This window comes from Mus musculus, chromosome 4 (assembly GCF_000001635.26).
Source record: "Mus musculus strain C57BL/6J chromosome 4, GRCm38.p6 C57BL/6J".
NCBI lineage: Eukaryota > Metazoa > Chordata > Mammalia > Rodentia > Muridae > Mus > Mus musculus.
The window spans coordinates 113,643,963-113,663,806 of record NC_000070.6 but is presented as its reverse complement, the minus strand read 5'-3'; the positions used below and the strand labels follow the sequence as shown (position 1 = coordinate 113,663,806).

The 19,844-nt window shown below is 39.3% G+C and overlaps 1 protein-coding gene across 2 annotated transcripts in view; it reads left to right on the top strand.

The window, feature by feature from the left end:
• Skint5 (selection and upkeep of intraepithelial T cells 5) overlaps positions 1-19,844 on the top strand; it is a 521,613-nt gene that overhangs the window by 335,697 nt on the left and 166,072 nt on the right. For both annotated transcript variants that reach the window (NM_001167878.1, NM_001167876.1), the window contains exon 34: positions 8,076-8,138. In NM_001167878.1, coding sequence (NP_001161350.1) covers positions 8,076-8,138 — 63 coding nt within the window. The remainder of the gene's footprint in view (positions 1-8,075; positions 8,139-19,844) is intronic.

The following is a 19,844-nucleotide window of genomic DNA, read 5'->3' as shown; positions in this document are numbered from 1 at the left end:
TTAATAGCTGAGTACTACTCCATTGTGTAAATGTACCACATTTTTGTATCCATTTCTCTGTTGAGGGACATCTGGGTTCTTTCCAGCTTCTGGCTATTATAAATAAGGCTGCTATGAACATAGTGGAGCATGTGTTCTTCTTACCGGTTGGGACATCTTCTGGATATATGCCCAGGAGAGGTATATCGGGATCCTCCGGTAGTACTATGTCCAATTTTCTGAGGAACCGCCAGACTGATTTCCAGAGTGGTTGTACAAGCTTGGAATCCCACCAACAATGGAGGAGTGTTCCTCTTTCTCCACATCCTCGCCAGCATCTGCTGTCACTTGAATTTTTGATCTTAGCCATTCTGACTGGTGTGAGATGGAATCTCAGGGTTGTTTTGATTTGCATTTCTCTGATAATTAAGGATGCTAAGCATTTTTTCAGGTGCTTCTCAGCCATTCGGTATTCTGGACCATCTAGAGACTGCCATATCCAGGGATCCATCCAATAATTAGCCTCCAAATGATGACACCATTGCATACACTAGCAAGCGTTGGCGGAAACGACCCTGATATAGCTGTCTCTTGTGAGACTAGGCCGAGGCCTAGCAAACACATAAGTGGATGCTCACAGTCAGCTATTGCATGGAGCACAGGGCCTCCAATGGAGGAGCTAGAGAAAGTGTCCAAGGATCTAAAGAGATTTGCAACCCTGTAGGTGCAACAACATTATGAACTAACCAGTACCCTGGAGCTCTTGACTCTAGCTGCATATGTATCAAAAAATGGCCTAGTCGGTCATCACTAGAAAGAGAGGCCCATTGGACACGCAAACTTTTTATGCTCCAGTACAGGGGAATGCCAGGGCCAAAAAATGGGAATGGGTAGGTAGGGAAGTGGGGGGGAGGGTATGGGGGACTTTTGCGATAGCATTCTAAATGTAATTGAGGAAAATACGTAATAATAAAAAATATTTAAAAAGAGTGTTGGCTGGGGTGGATAAAGAAGATGTCACCTTGCAATTTCACATATTTAGAAGGTGGTAAAAAGTTAGTACTTTGTTAAAAAGACCACTGTTATCATATATTCTAATGAGGATGAGGACAAGTAAGAACACATGATATCCTTGATAGAATATTTAGATCAAGCATGATTTTCAGTATCATGGCTGCAAAGACAAATAAATTGAGATATTTAGGGAATAGTTTGTATCTGAACTGTTGAAACTTCGGAAGACTTAAAAGAAATGTGAGTTTTTCACAATCTTTCTGGAAGAAAGGTTGTGGGAACACATGGAACAATGTAGGTACCACAGTACTTGAGAAGCGGTAATACATTCTGTATGACCCAATCAATACAAAAGCTTCAGTCTGGATGAAGTTTCTTCAAGGAAACTCTGGGACACTTAACTATAATCCAACCAAAATTCACAACATTATCAGGGAATTTAACACAATACCAAAAGGATAGGCATCACCATGGAAATTTGTTATAGAAGAGAGTGTCAGTGTTCAGATTACAATATGCTGATTATGAATCATTTACAGTAACACAAATATAAAGGTAATTTGATTGTTGTTTGCAACTTCAGAAGTAGAAGTCTTTTAGAAGTAGAAAATACTTTGCCAGATCTTAATAACTCACATTGTTATTTAGGTTGAATTCCTTAAAAGCTAATGTAATCAAGATGGGACATATAGAAAATGAGGTAGCAAAATTGTCTGCAAGGTTCATACAAAGACAACTACGACAGTTGGAATGTTACGGACATTTTCACAGACATATCAAATACTATATACCAGTGAGCTAATAGAATGTTTAAAGGCTGACAACATATTCATGGAAAGTTGACATTAATAAAAAGAAAAAGGATAGGGAAATTATTGAGTTTTTCATGGTGAAGGTCTATAATTATTTTTCATCCTATGCGGTCTATGTTTCTTCCAGACAAATAGGGACACCACACATGAAGATTTTTATCTGTCACCTATAACTAAATATAGCTGATGAAGAAACAAAGCTGTGGTGCAGCCGAAGAACTGTTAAGATCAGTGCAGTAGGGTCAGCATGCTACAACCACTGTGTTCCTCCTCAGGCCTGTGTAGGAATGAGCAACAGAATATGGCACACTGAGGACTTTTAAAGGTGAAATATCAGCAGAATCCCTGAAATAACATCACCTAGAAAGTTGGAGGACATAAACCTTACAGAATATTATTGGATTGTAGATGGATGGTTGTGTCATCTCTCATGTGCATGCATTATCTAGCACAGCTTTAAATAATTAAAATTTGAATACAAACTTTGACATCTTTATATTAAGTACACACCCTCTTTCATATTTCATAGTTAGTGCTCTTCTAACCCTCCAGAACCAACTGACTCTTCTTGAAGTGTATAATAGTAAAATTTCCAAGACCTTGTCCACCCTCTATAAAAGATATTTCACTGTATAATGCAGTCAAATAACAAGTTGGGCATGACAAAAAAAAAATCTGTGGCTAGCAGGGAAGGGGTATGGCAAGGGTGAATGTAGCCAAAACATGATGACTTCTGCCAATTTAACTCTTTTGCTATTCAGGTGCCAAAAACTTCTTGCTTCTAGAAATTACCTCCTACTGATAGCAGCAGGGAAAAGAAACTTAGTTACATGTCTTCTGTTCTCTTTGACTAGAAACATCACTGTACATGCTAGATGCTCAGATTTCATTAACAACTTAAAACCCAGTACACTAGAAATTGAAAGAAAAAAGGAAGGAAGGAAGGAAGGAAGGAAGGAAGGAAGGAAGGAAGGAAGGAAGGAAAGAGGAAAGGAAAAGAAATAGAGAGAGAAAGAAACAAAAGAAAGAAAGAAAGAAAGAAAGAAAGAAAGAAACAAATAAACAAATAAACAAAGAAAGAAAGAGAGAAAGAGAAAGCAAGAGACATAGATACATGAATAGTGGATGAAGCAGATTTGGCTACATCAAAAATTTGTTGTTGGTCTTAAATTTTATATCTGTATCTCATAATTGATCAGATATTATTAAATTATTTTTATATTTTAAGAGTTTATCGTAAATTTAAGGCAATATTCCATATCATAGGTGTATAAGGATAAAGGAGTTATAGAGAATTGTTTACATGGTTTTCAATTAAGACTAATACCTGAATAAGCATTTATTAACTGTGTTCTAGCCCCATAAGTCAGTTATAAATTAAAAGGAATATTATTTAGGTCATACACTACCATGGTTTTGTCAAGAAAAAAATCCATCTGCCTTGTGTCTTGTTATTTTGAACTATTATGTAGGTATTCCATTCTGACTAATTTTTCTGTCTTTTAGTCTATAATAAACTTCCCACTACTAGATTAGGACCTTTAGTAACAAGATAGTGACTTCATTTATACAAAAGATGGAATGTTACACTTGATCCTAATTTGTTCCAAGCTTGCTTTCTTTTTTACTGCAGTTAACATGAGACAAATGAAGTTTGACAGAGATCTATTTGCAGCTTCTATTCTAAAGACGGCTTGAATTTACATATATCAATGTAGGAGTTCTATAAAATAATTATTGTGAGTTATCAAACCAAATTTGTACACACAGAATTACCACATCAAAGTAAATCTTCATGTTGACTATGCAGGAATTCTGCCCAATAGGGAGGGCTGATGCCCAGGAATCATCAGGCTGTATAATAATTACAAACAAGGCATACAAGCTTCAAGTAGAAATCCAGAATTGAAGTCTATGTGTGCTTCAGAACCTCTATTGGGTCTCTGATCTGCAGGAAATGGGGTTCTGGTTACAGGTGATCAAGGTGTCAGTGAGAAATGAATGACAAATGGACACAGACACAAGGGAGTACTGTATCTGGATGTAATTTGTCAAATTGAGCACCAGTCTGATAATACAGACAAGAAGGCTAGGTGAATACCCTTACCAAGGTACACTGGTTCATAACACAAAACAAAGAAAATGCATACATAAAAAGATGGCAGGAACCAGGCTGGGTTTACAACTGAGAATAGGAACAACCCTTAATTAAGATCAGCTAAACACAGGAGCCATGTGAATGCTCCGATGCAATGCTAGTATACTGTTAAACCCACAACCAGGGATTCTTTAGTAAATATCTGATTATGCTATTCCTTTCAGCATAGTGAAAAGCCTGCACTAGGGGAATTCGGTTCTACTAACTCTTTCATGAATAATACTACAACCCACCTATTTCCTAGGCCATTGTGTATTCCTGTGTTTGGGTGTGACTCAGCTATTTTCCTAAGTAACTACTATGTAGACTAGCCCTGAGCTTTCTAGCCCTATTCAAGTAAATTTTAATCATTTTCACTGTCTGTACTAGAAGTATATTTGAATGTTACTAAATAGGTAACATTCTTATTGCATTCCAAGCTCAGGGTCAGCTTCAAGGACATTGGAACACTGGCAAAGGCTTAGCTATATGTCAAAATCAATCCTCAAAGAAACTTATAATAAAACAATACTGAAAGAGAGCACAGGGATCCATACACCAGACTAAAGTGGGGACAGGGTTTGAGTATACGGGTTATGGGAATGTCAAGGTTCCAGGAGGCTAAGTTTCCATGAAACTCTTTGCCTCAGGACTGCTTCCAGGTTTCTAAACCTGTCAAACAGACTTCACTGGAGTGGATGTAGCATATGTGGACCCTGCACAGAGTGCATCCATAACAGCCATGGAATATGAAGGGGCATTTTAACAAAACATTTTTGCTTGCCATTACTGTTACTAGATGCCATCTGAGATGAGGATAACTCAACTGTGTTATGTTGATTAGAAAAGAGCACCATAAATACAATGGTTAGTGTGTATTTTGCAAGCTACCATATGGAAGTAAAAATGAACAAAAAGTCACTGGTACAAGTCAAAAAGAAATTACAGCAAATGTTCAATGCCATGAGAAACTAACTTTATAGAAAACCTCTGAGGGCAAGAAAGCCCCAAATCCTCATAAACCACCTAGGCTATTTAAACTTTTGTCAGATATACTAAAACACATGATATGACCTTAAAACTAAGGACACTATACCTTTAGTCTACATTACATGAAAAACAACAACAACAAAAAAAGGATAGGATAGAGATGGAAACACTGTCCCTTGGTTTTGGCTTTCAAATTTCCAGAAGTTACAAAGGAGACTACCATTGTTTTGATAAACTTCTGTAGAGTGGCCATCAAACTGGATTTAAAATACTTGTATATCTACTCTTGGAGTACTTCTGCTATAAGTATTTAGAGAGAAATCTGTCTTTTGCATTCCTTGTGAAGAATGGAATCACAACTAGGCAAGTTCCTGATAATAAGTAAATTTTGTTTTTATATAAGGATTCAATTAACCGCTATAAAATGATAGACATTAAGCATCTTCAAAGTACAGAAATTGTCATAAAATATCATCAAATTGATATAAGAACCACATAAAGTAGGGGAATGTTGTATAGTTTTTTTTTTTTTTTTTCGTTTAGGAAGTAATATTACTTTCAAAAGGAAGATGTAAGACTCATAAGACTTATTAAGCAAAGGAAAAATTTAAGAACCAGGAAGTACACATGAATCAGAAATATCACGATTCTCATTCCCATTACTGTCTTTAAAGTTACTGAAAAACATTTGGTAATCTATCTATCTATCTATCTATCTATCTATCTATCTATATCTTTCATGAAACTTGTCTGTACAGTTAAAATGATGTAGTGACAATTTAGAAATTTTGGTTTCTGTAACAAACATAGAAATGTGTTATGAACATTATTTTTTATTTTATACCCAGTGGGGGGGGTGTGTGGAAAATGGTTCACATTTTCCACAGCAGCTGACTAAGATTCATCCCATGCTTTAGAATGGAAGTGATTTTTATCAACAGAAAATAGGTCCTGCAAGTGTGTGTTCTTTTCAGTTTTGAGGGCTTTTCAAAGGGCATATAAATTCTAGGGCTCTGGGGATTCGTTTAGTTTGTCTGGTGTTGGTTGTTCAGTGTTTGGTTACAGTTTGTTAGCATTCATGCTTAAAGAAAAAACAAGAGAAAATAATTTTGATTCTTAGTTCTCTACTGTTTGCTCTCTTCAATTCCATATAGTTTTAGGATGCTTAATGAATGGAGGAGGTGTGGAGGTAGATTAAAGAAAAAAAATAACACTAAAATTCGATAAGAACAGTTACAAAGAAGGTGTTGAAAGTGAGAGACTTTGCGAGAAAGAAGAACCTACAAAAGAGTAAGAGCAGCTACAAGATGTAGCTAAAAATATGAGACTAGGAAATTTGAAGTCAAAAACAGGGGAAAAGGCAGGCAAGGAAGGATGAACTTGTTTTTTAAAGACACCAGAGAGCAATTATTGTATCTCTTGTTTCTGGCATATTCTCTGCTTTGCTCCCAGAAGGAGTTTTCTGGTTTTTTTTCCCTCTTCCTCCTCATATATTCTGTTCCCCCAAAAAGGGGTTTGAAAAATGACTTTAGCAGTTGGAAATTTTTGAAGCGAACATAGGTCTGAGAAACAAAAGATGGCTGAAATCGGAAAATATACAGTTTCCATCGATTCCCTCTTCTCTGAAAGGATAACTTGATGTCCTATGGACCTGGATAGATTATCCTTGGTGCTGTAATCATTTGGGAAGTGAGGAGTACCAGAAAAGAGAGAGCACAAATGCTCAGTCTCATTGACTGGGGTAGCATGCCAGAGATTCGCACACAAAATAAGAGGAAATAAAAGTGTGCTGAATGTTGATAGGACAGAGAAATACTGAACACATTTAAAAGAGCCTATTTCATAAAAGGGTTAAACTTGCACCCACCTTACCAATTTAGAAGACCACAATCTTGAGAATACAAGATCACCATCAACTTTTACAGTAGTTGTATACAACATGCCTGATGATAGTGTGGAACAGATTTATGATGAGAGAGGATGGCATCCTGTCATAAGTCTACATCCAAGGCTTTTTAAAAGAGGCTATGATTTCATGTTGGATGGACTCTCCTTAATTGAAACAAATAAAAACATATAATTGGCTTAATTAAAGTACACTTAGACTGAAAAGAATTAGCAGTAGCAGTACTGGAAGCCAGTTTGCATTTGCAGTGGTTCACATAGCAAAATGTCTAAGCCAGTAATATTGACCTCTGGAGCAGAGAAAGTGAAATGAAGGCAATCAAAGAGCAGTTGCGAGGTGAAGGGTGTATTCTTGTATCGAAAGTCAGATTCAATTGGATCATGCTAAATTAGGAAGAACACTGTTGTTTTGCACATTTAAGATATTAGGGAAAACCTTCAGGAGCCAGTAAAGCATTCTACCTCATGTATAAGTATTATACAAACTCTGGAGAATCCTTACTGATTTTGAAGCTAATATTGGTCTCTGTGGTGAACAAAATCTTATAAGAACCAGAATCAAGGCAGATATTGATACTGACCTTGGTGTTTGAAACTGTGTATATCTTTTGAAGAACAAGTTCTTAGACCGTTAATGGTCCAGGAATCACCTTTGAAGGACTAGAGAGGGATACAACTGATATACTATACTACCTTATCCTATTCCTAGAGATCCCTGATGTCTAAATAACTATGACTCAGTAGCAGGAAATATGGTAATACACAAAGATACTGTGACAAGCTGTTATAAGTCTCAGGTCTCAAAATGCCTGGATCTTTTATTGTGGAGAATTTGATCAATTTCAACATAATTGTTAGCAAGGCATCTCTAAGGACAGTGGTTTCATAGGTATGAATAAAAAGAAAGCCTACTCTTATGGTTGTGTTCATTTGATGAAATAAAGTCTACCATTGGAACAATGAGTGTAGGTCCAAGAGAGATAGCCAAGGCCTTTTTTGCCATCAGAAAATTAAATCTAATCCAAGCTGTATAACACATAAAAAAAGTACAGGAAAATTGCCTCTTGGAAATAAGGAAAGAATAAGCAGGCAGAACTATCTCAATGAAGTAATACAAATCCAATACATGCTACTGAATGCAGTGCTTTTCTAGAGTTGGGAATAAACATCTAACTCGAATCCACAAAAACTCAATGGTATAAAAATAACCCTTTGACTTTATTGTCCTTTGCCCACAGAAGCAGAAAATATACTGAATGTTACAACCCAATGGATTCTTCAAATTTCCAGTGTGAATCAAGGTATGATCAATGAAGATTTCAAAAGAGAATTTAAACTCACGGTCTGTGAATCAATAGAGATAGAATTAAATGCAATTAGTAGAATTGCCCAGATGCTACTGTATGTCTCTCTCTAGGAAAAAGCTGCTCAGAGAGAAAGTACAGGACAATTTTGAAATACAGGAAAATGTGTTAATTTTCAGTTGTTAAAGATCAAAGGCCACAATTATACTTGCAAGTAAAAAGTATTAAAATAGGCTGCTTGGGGGAAATAAGAGTTTATGCAACATTGATTTTATAGAAATCTTGTAACTCACAACAGTCACATTAAAAAGAGGTTACTAAGTTGATTAAAAGGTGAAAGTTGTCACATATAAAGGAAAGTGTATGAAGAGCTAAATGTGAGGGAGCAAAAGGACAAATGTGAAAGTTTAACCTTTACATGGATCACATGCCCATAAATTTATGGGGAAAGGATCTTCTACTAAAGTGGTGTACATGGGTTAATATTCCGGTGATCCAAGAGACTTCAATTATTAATGTATAGGAGTTAATATACCTGTGATACTAGAGAAAGCTTGTGATGAAATTTTTGATGACAATTCCCTTCCGGTTGGCACCAGCACTGGGTCACCTAGGGCATGGAATTGGCAGACACCCCCATGGTCCCTACAGGACTCTCCAGGAGATCTTAGGATCACTGGGGAGTGGAACACAATATTGGTCCCAATCCATTTCTTTGGAACCTGAGACAGCAGTAGGGAAGTAGAAAGCCTGCCTGATCCGGGGTACAAGTCCCTTCTGGTTGACACCAGCACCTGGTTACCTAGGGCATGGAATCAGTGGACACCCCCACAGACTCTAGAGGACTCTCCACTGCGATCTTTGCATCACTGCTGAGTGGAACACAACATTGGTTCCAATCCATTCATGCAGGACCTGAGACAGCAGTAGGGAAGCAGAAAACCTACCTGACCAGGAGCACAAGTCCCTTCTGGTCAGCACCAGCACTGGGTCAGGATCACCTTGGGTGCAGAATCAGCAGCCACCCCCAGAGGACTCTCCACTCAATCTTAGGATCACTGGTGAGTTTAATATAACTCAGTTCCAACCCAATTGTGACAGGCCTGTGACAGCAGGAACAATGACACAGGACCCCTTCCTTACCAGAGGCTGGGGTTCCTGTTGATCAGTACTGGTTTAACTTGGTTTCAAGCAGACCAGACAGCTCCATTGTCCTCAAAGTAGACACTAGGCACTGTAACATGCCTAGGATCTTAGGATAATAGGAGCTGGGTCACACCAGTATTTCAGGGTCTCTGAAGAAGCTTGACTGCCAAGAACTCTGACACACCCAGAATCTCAGGTTCACAGGAGACCACAATCAAAATATCACAGAGAAAGCTGGACTCTGAGGAGTCCTGAATCAACTGGGATTATAGGAAGGACAAGCTCCAATCAGATATATTGAAGGCAGCAAGCACTTGAGATAATCAGATGGTAGGAGGCAAGTATAAGAACAAATGCAACAGACACCAAGATTACTTGGCATCATCAGAACCACACTCTCCTACCATAGCAAGTCCTGGATACACCATCACACCAGATAAACAAGATATGGGTCTAAAGTCACTTTTCATGATGATGATGAAGGACTTAAAAAAGGAAATAAGGGAAAACACGGGTAAACAGCTAGAAGCCCTTAAAGAGGAAACATAAAAATCCCTTAGAGAGTTACAGGAAAACACTACAAAACAGGAGATGGAATTGAACAAAACCATCCAGGATCTAAAAATGGAAGTAGAAACAATAAAGAAATCACAAAGGGAGACAACTCTGGCGGTAGAAATCCTAGGAAAGAAATCAAGAACCATAGATGCCAGCATCAGCAACATAATACAAGAGATGGAAGAGAGAATCTCAGGCGCAGAAGACTACATAGAAAACATGGGCACAACAATCAAAGAAAATGCAAAATTCAATGAGATCCTAATTCAAAATATCTATAAAATCCAGGACACAATGAGAAGACCAAATCTAAGATTAATAGGGATAGATGAGAATGAACATTTTCAACTTAAATGGCCAGAAAACATCTTCAACAAAATTATAGAAGAAAATTTCACCAACCTAAAGAAAGAGATGACAATGAACATACAAGAAGCCTACAGAAGGACCAGAAAAGAAATTCCTCCTGACACATAATAATCAGAATGACAAATAGACTAAATAAAGACAGAATATTAAATGCAGTAAGGGAAAAAGGTCAAGTAACATATAAAGGCAGACCTATTCAAATTACACTAGACTTCTCACCAGAGACTATGAAAGCCAGATGAACCTGGACAGATGTTATACAGTCACTAAAAGAACACAAATGATAGCCCAGGCTACTATACCCAGCCAAACTCTCAATTACCTTAGATGGGGAAAACAAAGTATTCCATGACAAAACCAAATTCACAAACATCTTTCCACAAATCCAAACCTTCAAAGGACAATAAAGTGAAAATATGAACACAAGGTTATATTGGTTGTACCCTAGGGAAAAAAAAAAAAAAAAAAACAAGAAAATAATCTTTCAACAAAGCTAAACGAAGATAGCTGCAAGAAAAGAATCCCAACTCTAACAACAAAAATAACAGGAAGCACCAATTACTTTTCCTTAATATCTCTTAATATCAATGGACTCAATTTCCCCATAAAAAGACATAGATAAACATACTGGATACATATACAGGACCCAACACTGTGCTGCATACAGATACCCACCTCAGGAAAAAAGAAAGACACTACCTCAGAATAAAAGGCTGGGAAAGAATTTCCCAAGCAAACAGTCCGAAGAAACAATCTGGAGTAGCCATTCTATTATCAATAAAATCGACATTCAACCCAAAGTTATCGAAAAGAACAAGGAGGGGCACTTCATACTCATCAAAGGTAAAATCTTCTGAGCTGTACTCTAAATTCTGAATAACTATTCTCAAAATGCAAAAGCATAAACATTCATCAAGGAAACTTTAGTAAAGCTCAAAGCACACATTGTACCTCACACAATAATAGTGGGATACTTCAACACCCCACTCTCACCAATGGACAGATCCTGGAAACAGAAACTAAACAGAGACAGAGTGAAACTAACAGAAGTTATGAAACAAATGGATTTAACATATATCTACAGAATATTTTATCTTAAAACAAAAGGATATAACTTCTTCTCAGAACCTCATGGCACCTTCGCCAAAATCTACCAAATAATTGGTCAGAAAACAGGCCTCAACAGATATAAAAAAAATTGAAATTATCCCATGGATCCTATCAGATCACCAGAGACTAAGGCTGATCTTCAATAACAACATAAATAATAGAAAGCCAACATTCACGTGGAAACTGAACAACAGTCTTCTCAATGATATCTTGGTCAAGGAAGGAATAAAGAAATATATTAAAGACTTTTTGGAGTTGAATGAAAATGAAGCCACAACATACCCAAACTTATGGGACACAATGAAAGCATTCCTAAAAGGAAAACTCATAGCTCTGAGTGCCTCCAAAAAGAAACTAGAGAGAGCATACACTAGCAGCTTGACAGCACACATAAAAGCTCTAGAACAAAAGGAAGCATATTCACCGAAGAGGAGCAGACAACAGGAAATAATCAAACTCAAGGGTGAAATCAAACAAGAGGAAAGAAAAAGAAGTATTCAAAGAATCAACCAAAACAGGAGCTGGTTCATTGAGAAAATCATTAAGATAGAATAACCTTTAGTCAGAATCACTAGAGGACACAGGGACAGTATCCTAATTAACAAAATCAGAAATGTTAAGGGAGACATAGCAACAGAACTTGAGGAAACCCAAAGCATCATCAGATCCTACTGCAAAAGGCTATACTCAACAAAACTGGAAAATATTGATGAAATGGACAAATTTCTAGAAAGATAACACATACCAAAATTATATCAGGATTAGATTAATGACCTCAACAGTCCCATATCCCCTAAAGAAATAGAAACATTCATAAAATAGTCTCCCAATCAAAAAAAAAAAAAAAGGTCAAGACAAAATGGGTTTAGTGCAGAGTTCTAACAGACCTTCAAAGAAGACCTAATTTCAATTCTCCTCAAGTTTTTCCCCAAAATAGAAACAAAAGGTACTTTACACAATTCATTCTATGAATCCACAATTTCTCTGATACTTAAAACACATAAAGTTCCAACAAAGAAAGAGAACTTCAGACCAATTTCCCTTATGAATATCAATGCAAAAATAATCAATAAAATTCTCACTAACCAAATCCAAGAACACTTCTAAACAATCATCCATCATGACCAATTAGGCTTCATTCCAGGGATGCAGGCATGGTTTAATATACGGGAATCCATTAATGTAGTCTACTATATAAACAAACTCAAAGACAAAAACCACATCATCACCTCATTAGATGCTGAGAAAGCATTTGATAAAATGCAACACTCATTTATGATAAAAAGTCTTGGAAAGAACAGGAATCCAAGGCCCATACCTAAACATAATAAAAGCAATCTACAGGAAATCAGTAGCCAACATCAAAGTAAATTGAGAGAAGATGGAAGCAATCCCACTAAAATCAGGGACTAGGTAAGGCTGCACATTTTCTCCCTATCTATTCAATATAGTACTTGAAGTCCTAGCCAGAACAATTAGACAACAAAAGGACATCAAGTGGTACAAATTGGAAAGGAAGAAGTCAAAATGCTGTGTCTGCTCTCGACCAGCAAGAACGACATGACCACCAGTCCTTCTAACAGCAGTTTATTCAGCAAACTTCAGTCTTCATCTCTCTTGCTTCAACTTTATCTCTCTCTCTTCTCTCTCTCCCAAACTCCGGGCCTCTCACTCTTATATACTCTCAGTCACCATTCACTCACAGCAGGCCATGTCACCTCACCAGGCATGCAGCTTCAGCTAATCAGGGTGGCAGGGGCATGTCTCCACCAAATATGGATTTGCCAGTATCATGGTGCACCTGTGCATCTCTCACAATGGCTGTGGCTTATTTTCAGGTGTATGAGGAAGTCAGGTGCAAGTCATAAGACTTAGCTGCTGTCCCGGGCACCATTTTGGGACTGCTGCCACACCTGCTCCTCACATCTCCCCCTTTTTACTTTTTTAGCAGAGAGAATGTCTGTCTTAGATTGCCCCCTGCAGCAATGCCCCTTACCCGTCCTTGGGAGACAAACAGTATTGGTTTGATCCCCGTCTTAGGTTGGTGACATGCCCAGGGAGTCTTATCTGTCACTGACTACTTCTCTATCATGCTAAGCCACACTTGAGGAGATTGTCCTGTCTGCATGTGGTAGGTGCACCAGAAGGCCAGGATGCTGATTAATCTATGGCCAGATCTTGATTGCTGCAAGCAAGCCTCATGGGTGAAGGTAGAGGTCTGATCCCCAGTGTGCAAGCATAGGGGCCCTACACAAAACCATCCCCAGGGCTCATCACCCAGAGAGGTCTTGGCCAGCTCCTGTGTCGTTTTTCCTGGGGGAAGGGAACTAGGACACTGAACCTTCATGCAATCAGACGTGCCTTCCACAGGATGCCAACAGCAAGCTATCCTCTGTGCAGTGCTTAGCCTTGCAATCCACGGCATAATGCAGCATTATTTCTTTAGAGTGGCAAACCGAATCTAAGGAGATTGTCCCACCTCCACTGCAGCAAAAGCCTGCACCACCATGGTGGAAGTGCGGGCCTGCACATGCTGCACCTGACACATGCGCCAAACACACAACACACACACACACAATTACAAGCATACATCCTAGGGCTCCCATTCCCGCTCATCAGCCCTGAAACAAGGGATAGATAGCCAGAAAGCCATGATTTAAACCAGGCTTATCAAAACAAGTTGCAGACTAATTATAAACCTGACCATAATCACTACTTTCCTTAATCTGATTAACTACATAAAAACAACAAAAAACAAAAAACAAAGTACCCTTTAAATTAATACTAACATTTCCTTCTATAGGGGCTATCTCTTTAAGGGGCATTCAGGGATCTAGCAAAAAAGCATGGGAAAACTTGAACATCATGTCAAACTGTCATTGGCTTCGGGAACACTGAAAGGATTTCCCATCTCAGCTCCATCGTTTGTGCTTGTGGGATCATCCACCACATCCACAGGGGCAACTGGATCAGGAGCCTCATTCTTGCAGCATCTCACCAACCTCTCCGGCACCCAAAGAGGTTCCGTCTGATCCTGTGGAAACACACAAACAGACCCTCTTGCCCATGTCAACACCGGAGCTACTCGATCCCCAGGGGAGATGGACACAATACCTCGTGGTGATGAGACCATAACCTCAATCACCTGTGTGTCTATCTGGGGAGTCAATACGAGAGTCAAGTTTTCACTAGCTTCCCCTATGTTAGGCAATGATTTCCATGCCCTTTTAGCAATCTGATTCACCTGCTCAAACACCTGTCTGTTGTTGTACAAAGCGACCTTGGGCAAGCAGCATATCCCTATCCCATGCTGGATTTCCTGCAACAGCGTTAGCAGCTGCCTGTTCATTTGAAAATTCAACAAGGAAGGCTTTCCAATCTAAATACTTCCCAGGTGAAAGGCATGCCTTCACCAAGCCTGCCCAATCGGATGGCGTAATGCAGTTTCTATTCAAGGCCTCTATTTGAGCCACAGTATCGGAGGCACTTAGGCCGTATGTCCGCACAGACTCAGCCAAATTCCTGATTACTTTGAAATCTAGAGGTGCATGATATCTCTGCCCTGTTTGGTCAGTAAAAATAGGACAACCCAGGAAGGAGAGGCTAACCTCTCTCCAAACCTCCGGACAGAAGGTTCACTTGTAGGTGGCTGCCGAGGAGGCATAGGGAGAAGGCACAGAAGCTAATTTGTCTTCCTCCTCCTCCTAGGCTCTTTTATTTTGTCCTTTCTGTCCACCTGATGACACTGTGTCTCCTTTATTTTTCCTTTTTCTTTTTTAAGCCCTTCTCCTCTTTTGACATACTCTCTTGTTGCTCTGTAAGGATTTTCTGACCTGTCTTGCGATGACAATTTAAACAGTAACAGAGTCCATATATCAGAACAAACAAGACCAAAACTATCAGACCTACCCACAAAGGGTCAATGGGAGAAAAAAGCATAACTCATGAACCTTAACTTGTCCCAAAGCCGGGAACCTTAACTTGTCCCCATGGTTTCACTTTTACTTTGTGCCTGCTTCCTGGCAACTTTATATTAGCCTCTGTTTTATCCGAGGTCCTTCCCAATTCACTTTTACTTTGTGCCTGCTTCCTGGCAACTTTATACTCGCCTCTATTTTATCCGAGGTCCTTCCCAAACTCCTGGGTTAATTTGTGCCTGCTTCCTGGCAACTTTATATTTGCCTCTATTTTATCCGAGGTCCTTCACAAACTCCTGGGGTCATAAGTTTCACTTACCGTGAACTTAACCTGCTAGCAAACACTGACTGCTGAAAGTTCTGAACTCGTTGGTGGGAGAGTTGATTCCCATACGGGCCACCATTTGTCGCGTCTGCTCTCAACCAGAAAGAACGACATGACCACCAGTTTTTCTAACAGCAGTTTATTCAGCAAAGTTCAGTCTTCATCTCTCTTGCTTCAACTTTATCTCTCTCTCCTCTCTCTCCTGAATCCCTGGCCTCTCACTCTTATATACTCTCAGTCACCATTCACTCACAGCAGGCCACGTCAACTCACCAGGCATGCAGTTTCAGCTAATCAGGATGGCAGGGGCATGTCTCCACCAAATATGGATTCGCCAGTATCATGGTGCACCTGCGCAGCTCTCACGATGGTTGTGGCTTATTTTCAGGTGTATGAGGAAGTCAGGTGCAAGTCATAAGACTTAGCTGCTGTCCTGGGCACTATCTTGGGACTGCTGCCACACCCGCTCCTCACATCAAAATATTACTATTTGCAGATGACATCATAGTGTATAAGTGACCCTAAAAATTCTACCAGAGAACTCCTAAACCTGATAAACAACTTCAGTGAAGTAGCTGGATATAAAATTAACTCAAACAAATCAATTTCCTTTCTCTACACAAAGGATAGACATGCCAAGAAAGAAATTAGGAAAACAACAACCTTCACAAGAGTCACATATAATATAAAATACCTTGTTGTGACTCTTACTAAGCAAGTGAAAGATCTGTATGACAAGAAGTTCAAGTCTCTGAAGAAAGGAATCAAAGATCTCAGAAGATTGAAAGATCTCCTATGCTCATTGGTTGGCAGGAATAATATAGTAAAAATGACTCTAGTGCCGAAAGCAATCTACAGATTCAATTCAATCCCCACCAAGATTCCAACTAAATTCTTCAACGAATTAGAAAGGACAATTTGCAAATCCATCTGGAATAACAAAAAACCTAGGATAGCCAAAATCTTCTCAATGATAAAAGAACCTCTGGTGGAATCACCATGCCTGACATAAAGGTGTACAACAGAGCAATTTTGATATAAACTGAATGGTACTGGTATAGCAGCAGACAGGTAGATCAAAGGAAGAGAATTGAAGACCCAGATATGAACCCACACACCTATGGTCACTTGATCTCTGACAAGGGAGCTAAAATCATCCACTGGACAAAAAACAGCATTTTCAACAAATGGTGCTTGCACATCTGGCGGTTTTCATGTAGAAAAATGTGAATTGATCCATTCTTATCTCCTGTACAAAGCACAAGTCTAGGTGGATCAAAGAAATCCACATAAAACCAGAGACACTGAAACTTATAGAGGAGAATGTGGGGAAAAGCCTTGAAGATATGGGCACAGGGGAAAAATAATCCTGCATAGAACAGCAATGGCTTAAGCTGTAAGATCGAGAATTGACAAACGGGACCTCATAAAATTGCAAAGCTTCTGTAAGGCAAAAGACACTGTCAATAAGAGGAAAAGGCAACCAAAAGATTGGGAAAGGATCTTTACCAATCCTAAATCAGTTAGGGGACTAGTATCCAATATATATAAAGTACTCAAGAAGATGGACTCCAGAAAATCAAATAACCCCATTAAAAAACGTTACACAGAGCTAAACAAAGAATTCTCAACTGAGGAATATCAAATGCCAGAGAAGCACTTGAAAAAATGTTCAACATCCTTAATCATCAGGGAAATGCAAATCAAAACAACCCTGAGATTCCACCTCACACCAGTCAGAATAGATAAGATCAAAAATTCAAGTGACAGCAGATGCTGGCGTGGATGTGGAGAAAGAGGAACACTCCTCCATTGTTGGTGGGATTGCAGGCTTGTACAACAACTCTGGAAATCAGTCTGGCGGTTCCTCAGAAAATTGGACATAGTACTACCAGAGGATTCAGCAATACCTCTCCTGGGCATATATCCAGATGTTCCAACTGGTAATAAGAACACATGCTCCACTATGTTCATAGCAGCCTTATGTATAATAGCCAGAAACTGGAAAGGACCCAGATGTCCCTCAGCAGAGGAATGGATACAGAAAATATGGTACATTTACACAATGGAGTACTACTCAGTTATTAAAAAGAATGAATTTATGAAATTCCTAGGCAAAATGATGAACCTGGAGGGCATCATCCTGAGTGAGGTAACACAATCACAAAGGAACTCACATGATATGCACTCACTGAGAAGTGGATATTAGCCCAGGAACTTAGAATGCCCAAGATATACAATTTGCAAAACACATGAAAATCATGAAGAAGGAATATCAAAGTGTAGATACTATGCCCCTTCTTAGAATTGGGAACAAAATATCTATGGAAGGAGTTACAGAGGCAAAGTTTGGAGCTGAGACAAAAGGATGGACCATCCAGAGACTGCCCCACCTGGGGGTCCATCCCATAATCAGCCACCTAATGCAGACACTATTGTATACCTACCAGCAAGATATTGCTGAAAGCACCTTGATGTAGCTGTCTCTCGTGAGGCTATGCCAGTGCCTGGCAAACACAGAAGTGGATGCTCACAGTTAGCTATTATATGGAACACAGGGTCCCTAATGGAGGAGCTAGAGAAAGTATCCAAGGAGCTGAAGGGGTCTTCAACCCTATAGGTGAAACTACCAGTACCCCCAGAGCTCATATCTCTAGCTGCATATTTAGCAGACAAAGGCCTAGTTGGCCTTTATTGGGAAGTGAGGCCCCTTGGTTTTGCAAACTCTATATGCCCCCATACAGGGGGATGTCAGGGCCAAGAAATGGGAGTTGGTGGGTAGCCGGAGTAGGGTTGGAGGAGGGTATAGAGGACTTTCGGGATAGCATTTGAAATGTAAATGAAGAAAATACCTAATTAAAAACTTGGAAAATATAGAAAGAAAGAAAGAAAGAAAGAAAGAAAGAAAGAAAGAAAGAAAGAAAGAAAGAAATGAAGGAAGAAAACGAAATAAAAGATAAGAAGACTGGCTATGATGAGCCCCATCTATTATCCCAGCCCTGAGAGACAGGCAGGAAGACAGTGTGTTTAATGTCAACCTCTTTTACATGGTGAGACTTTCTTTCCATAACGAAACATAAAACAGCTCTACAGACTGGTGACAGCCATGCCCATCACTACAATAACTCCATCAAGACAAGAAGATTGGAAAAGATGCAATCATGTTGTTCTATTTGTACAAGATGTGACATCCCAAGACTTCAACAAAAATAATAATGGATAATCAAGAGAGCAGATCGAGACCACAAAATATGAGACAATCATATGCAAAGTGGCTGTCTGGTAAGTGAGTGAGGAGGTGTTTCCCTGCAGAAGAAACAAAGGTGAAGACCTGTACCCAGAAAGATGTGGCTTAGGCCTTGGGGGCTGCATATTAAAGCCACCAGGAGAGTTCACTGCTCACCCCCCAGAGGACCTGAAATTAAGACATAGTAAGACCAACTGCTGAGGACCTCTGAGAAAAATCTGCTTCTCACTTACTGCTAGTGGGGATGTGAAATGACATGTCTGGCACGTTTGTTAAAAACAAGAAAGTGCAATTTCTGTATGACAGGATATTTTGGGGGTCTTTCTCCCAAAGAAATGAAAAGTTTGTATTTGCAGAAAACTTGTACATGCATGTGTATGGCAGCTCTGTTAATGATGCATCCAAACACCTCAACTGGCTTCTTCAATGAGGTCAATAAACTATGGCTGAGAAGATGATTTAGGAATGAATCATAACAGACCACAGATGCACATAACAACCTGGATGGATCCTCAGGGAATTGTGCCAAGGTGTGTGTGTGTGTGTGTGTGTGTGTGTGTGTGTGTGTGTGTCTGTGTGTGTGTGTGTGTGTGTCTGTGTGTGTGTGTGTGTGTGTGTGCATGTGCGTGTGTGTAAGCCAGTCACATCAATTACACAGTGTCTGGATCTATTTACAGAGGCCATTGTAATGACAGAATTACAGGAGTGGAGAACTGTTGCAGTTTTTTTTCCTATTGCTGTGTATTGTAACACTAATTATGGGGCCCTACCCGAGACCTGGTTGACCCAGAGACCCAAATGATGTTATGGGAATTCGTCCCCAAGTTATTTCTGATTGGTACATAAAAATGCTAACTGCTAATAGTTGGACAGGAGAGACATAGGCAGGGTTTAGGATTCTAGGCTTGGAATTCTAAAACTTTGAGGAGAACCACAAGAGAAAGGAGAAGGTGAGGAGGAAGAGGCTATGTGCTATGAGTCCAGGAAACATGGCCCCAGGGCTGGCCAATTGGAATAAAGTGCAGCTCAGA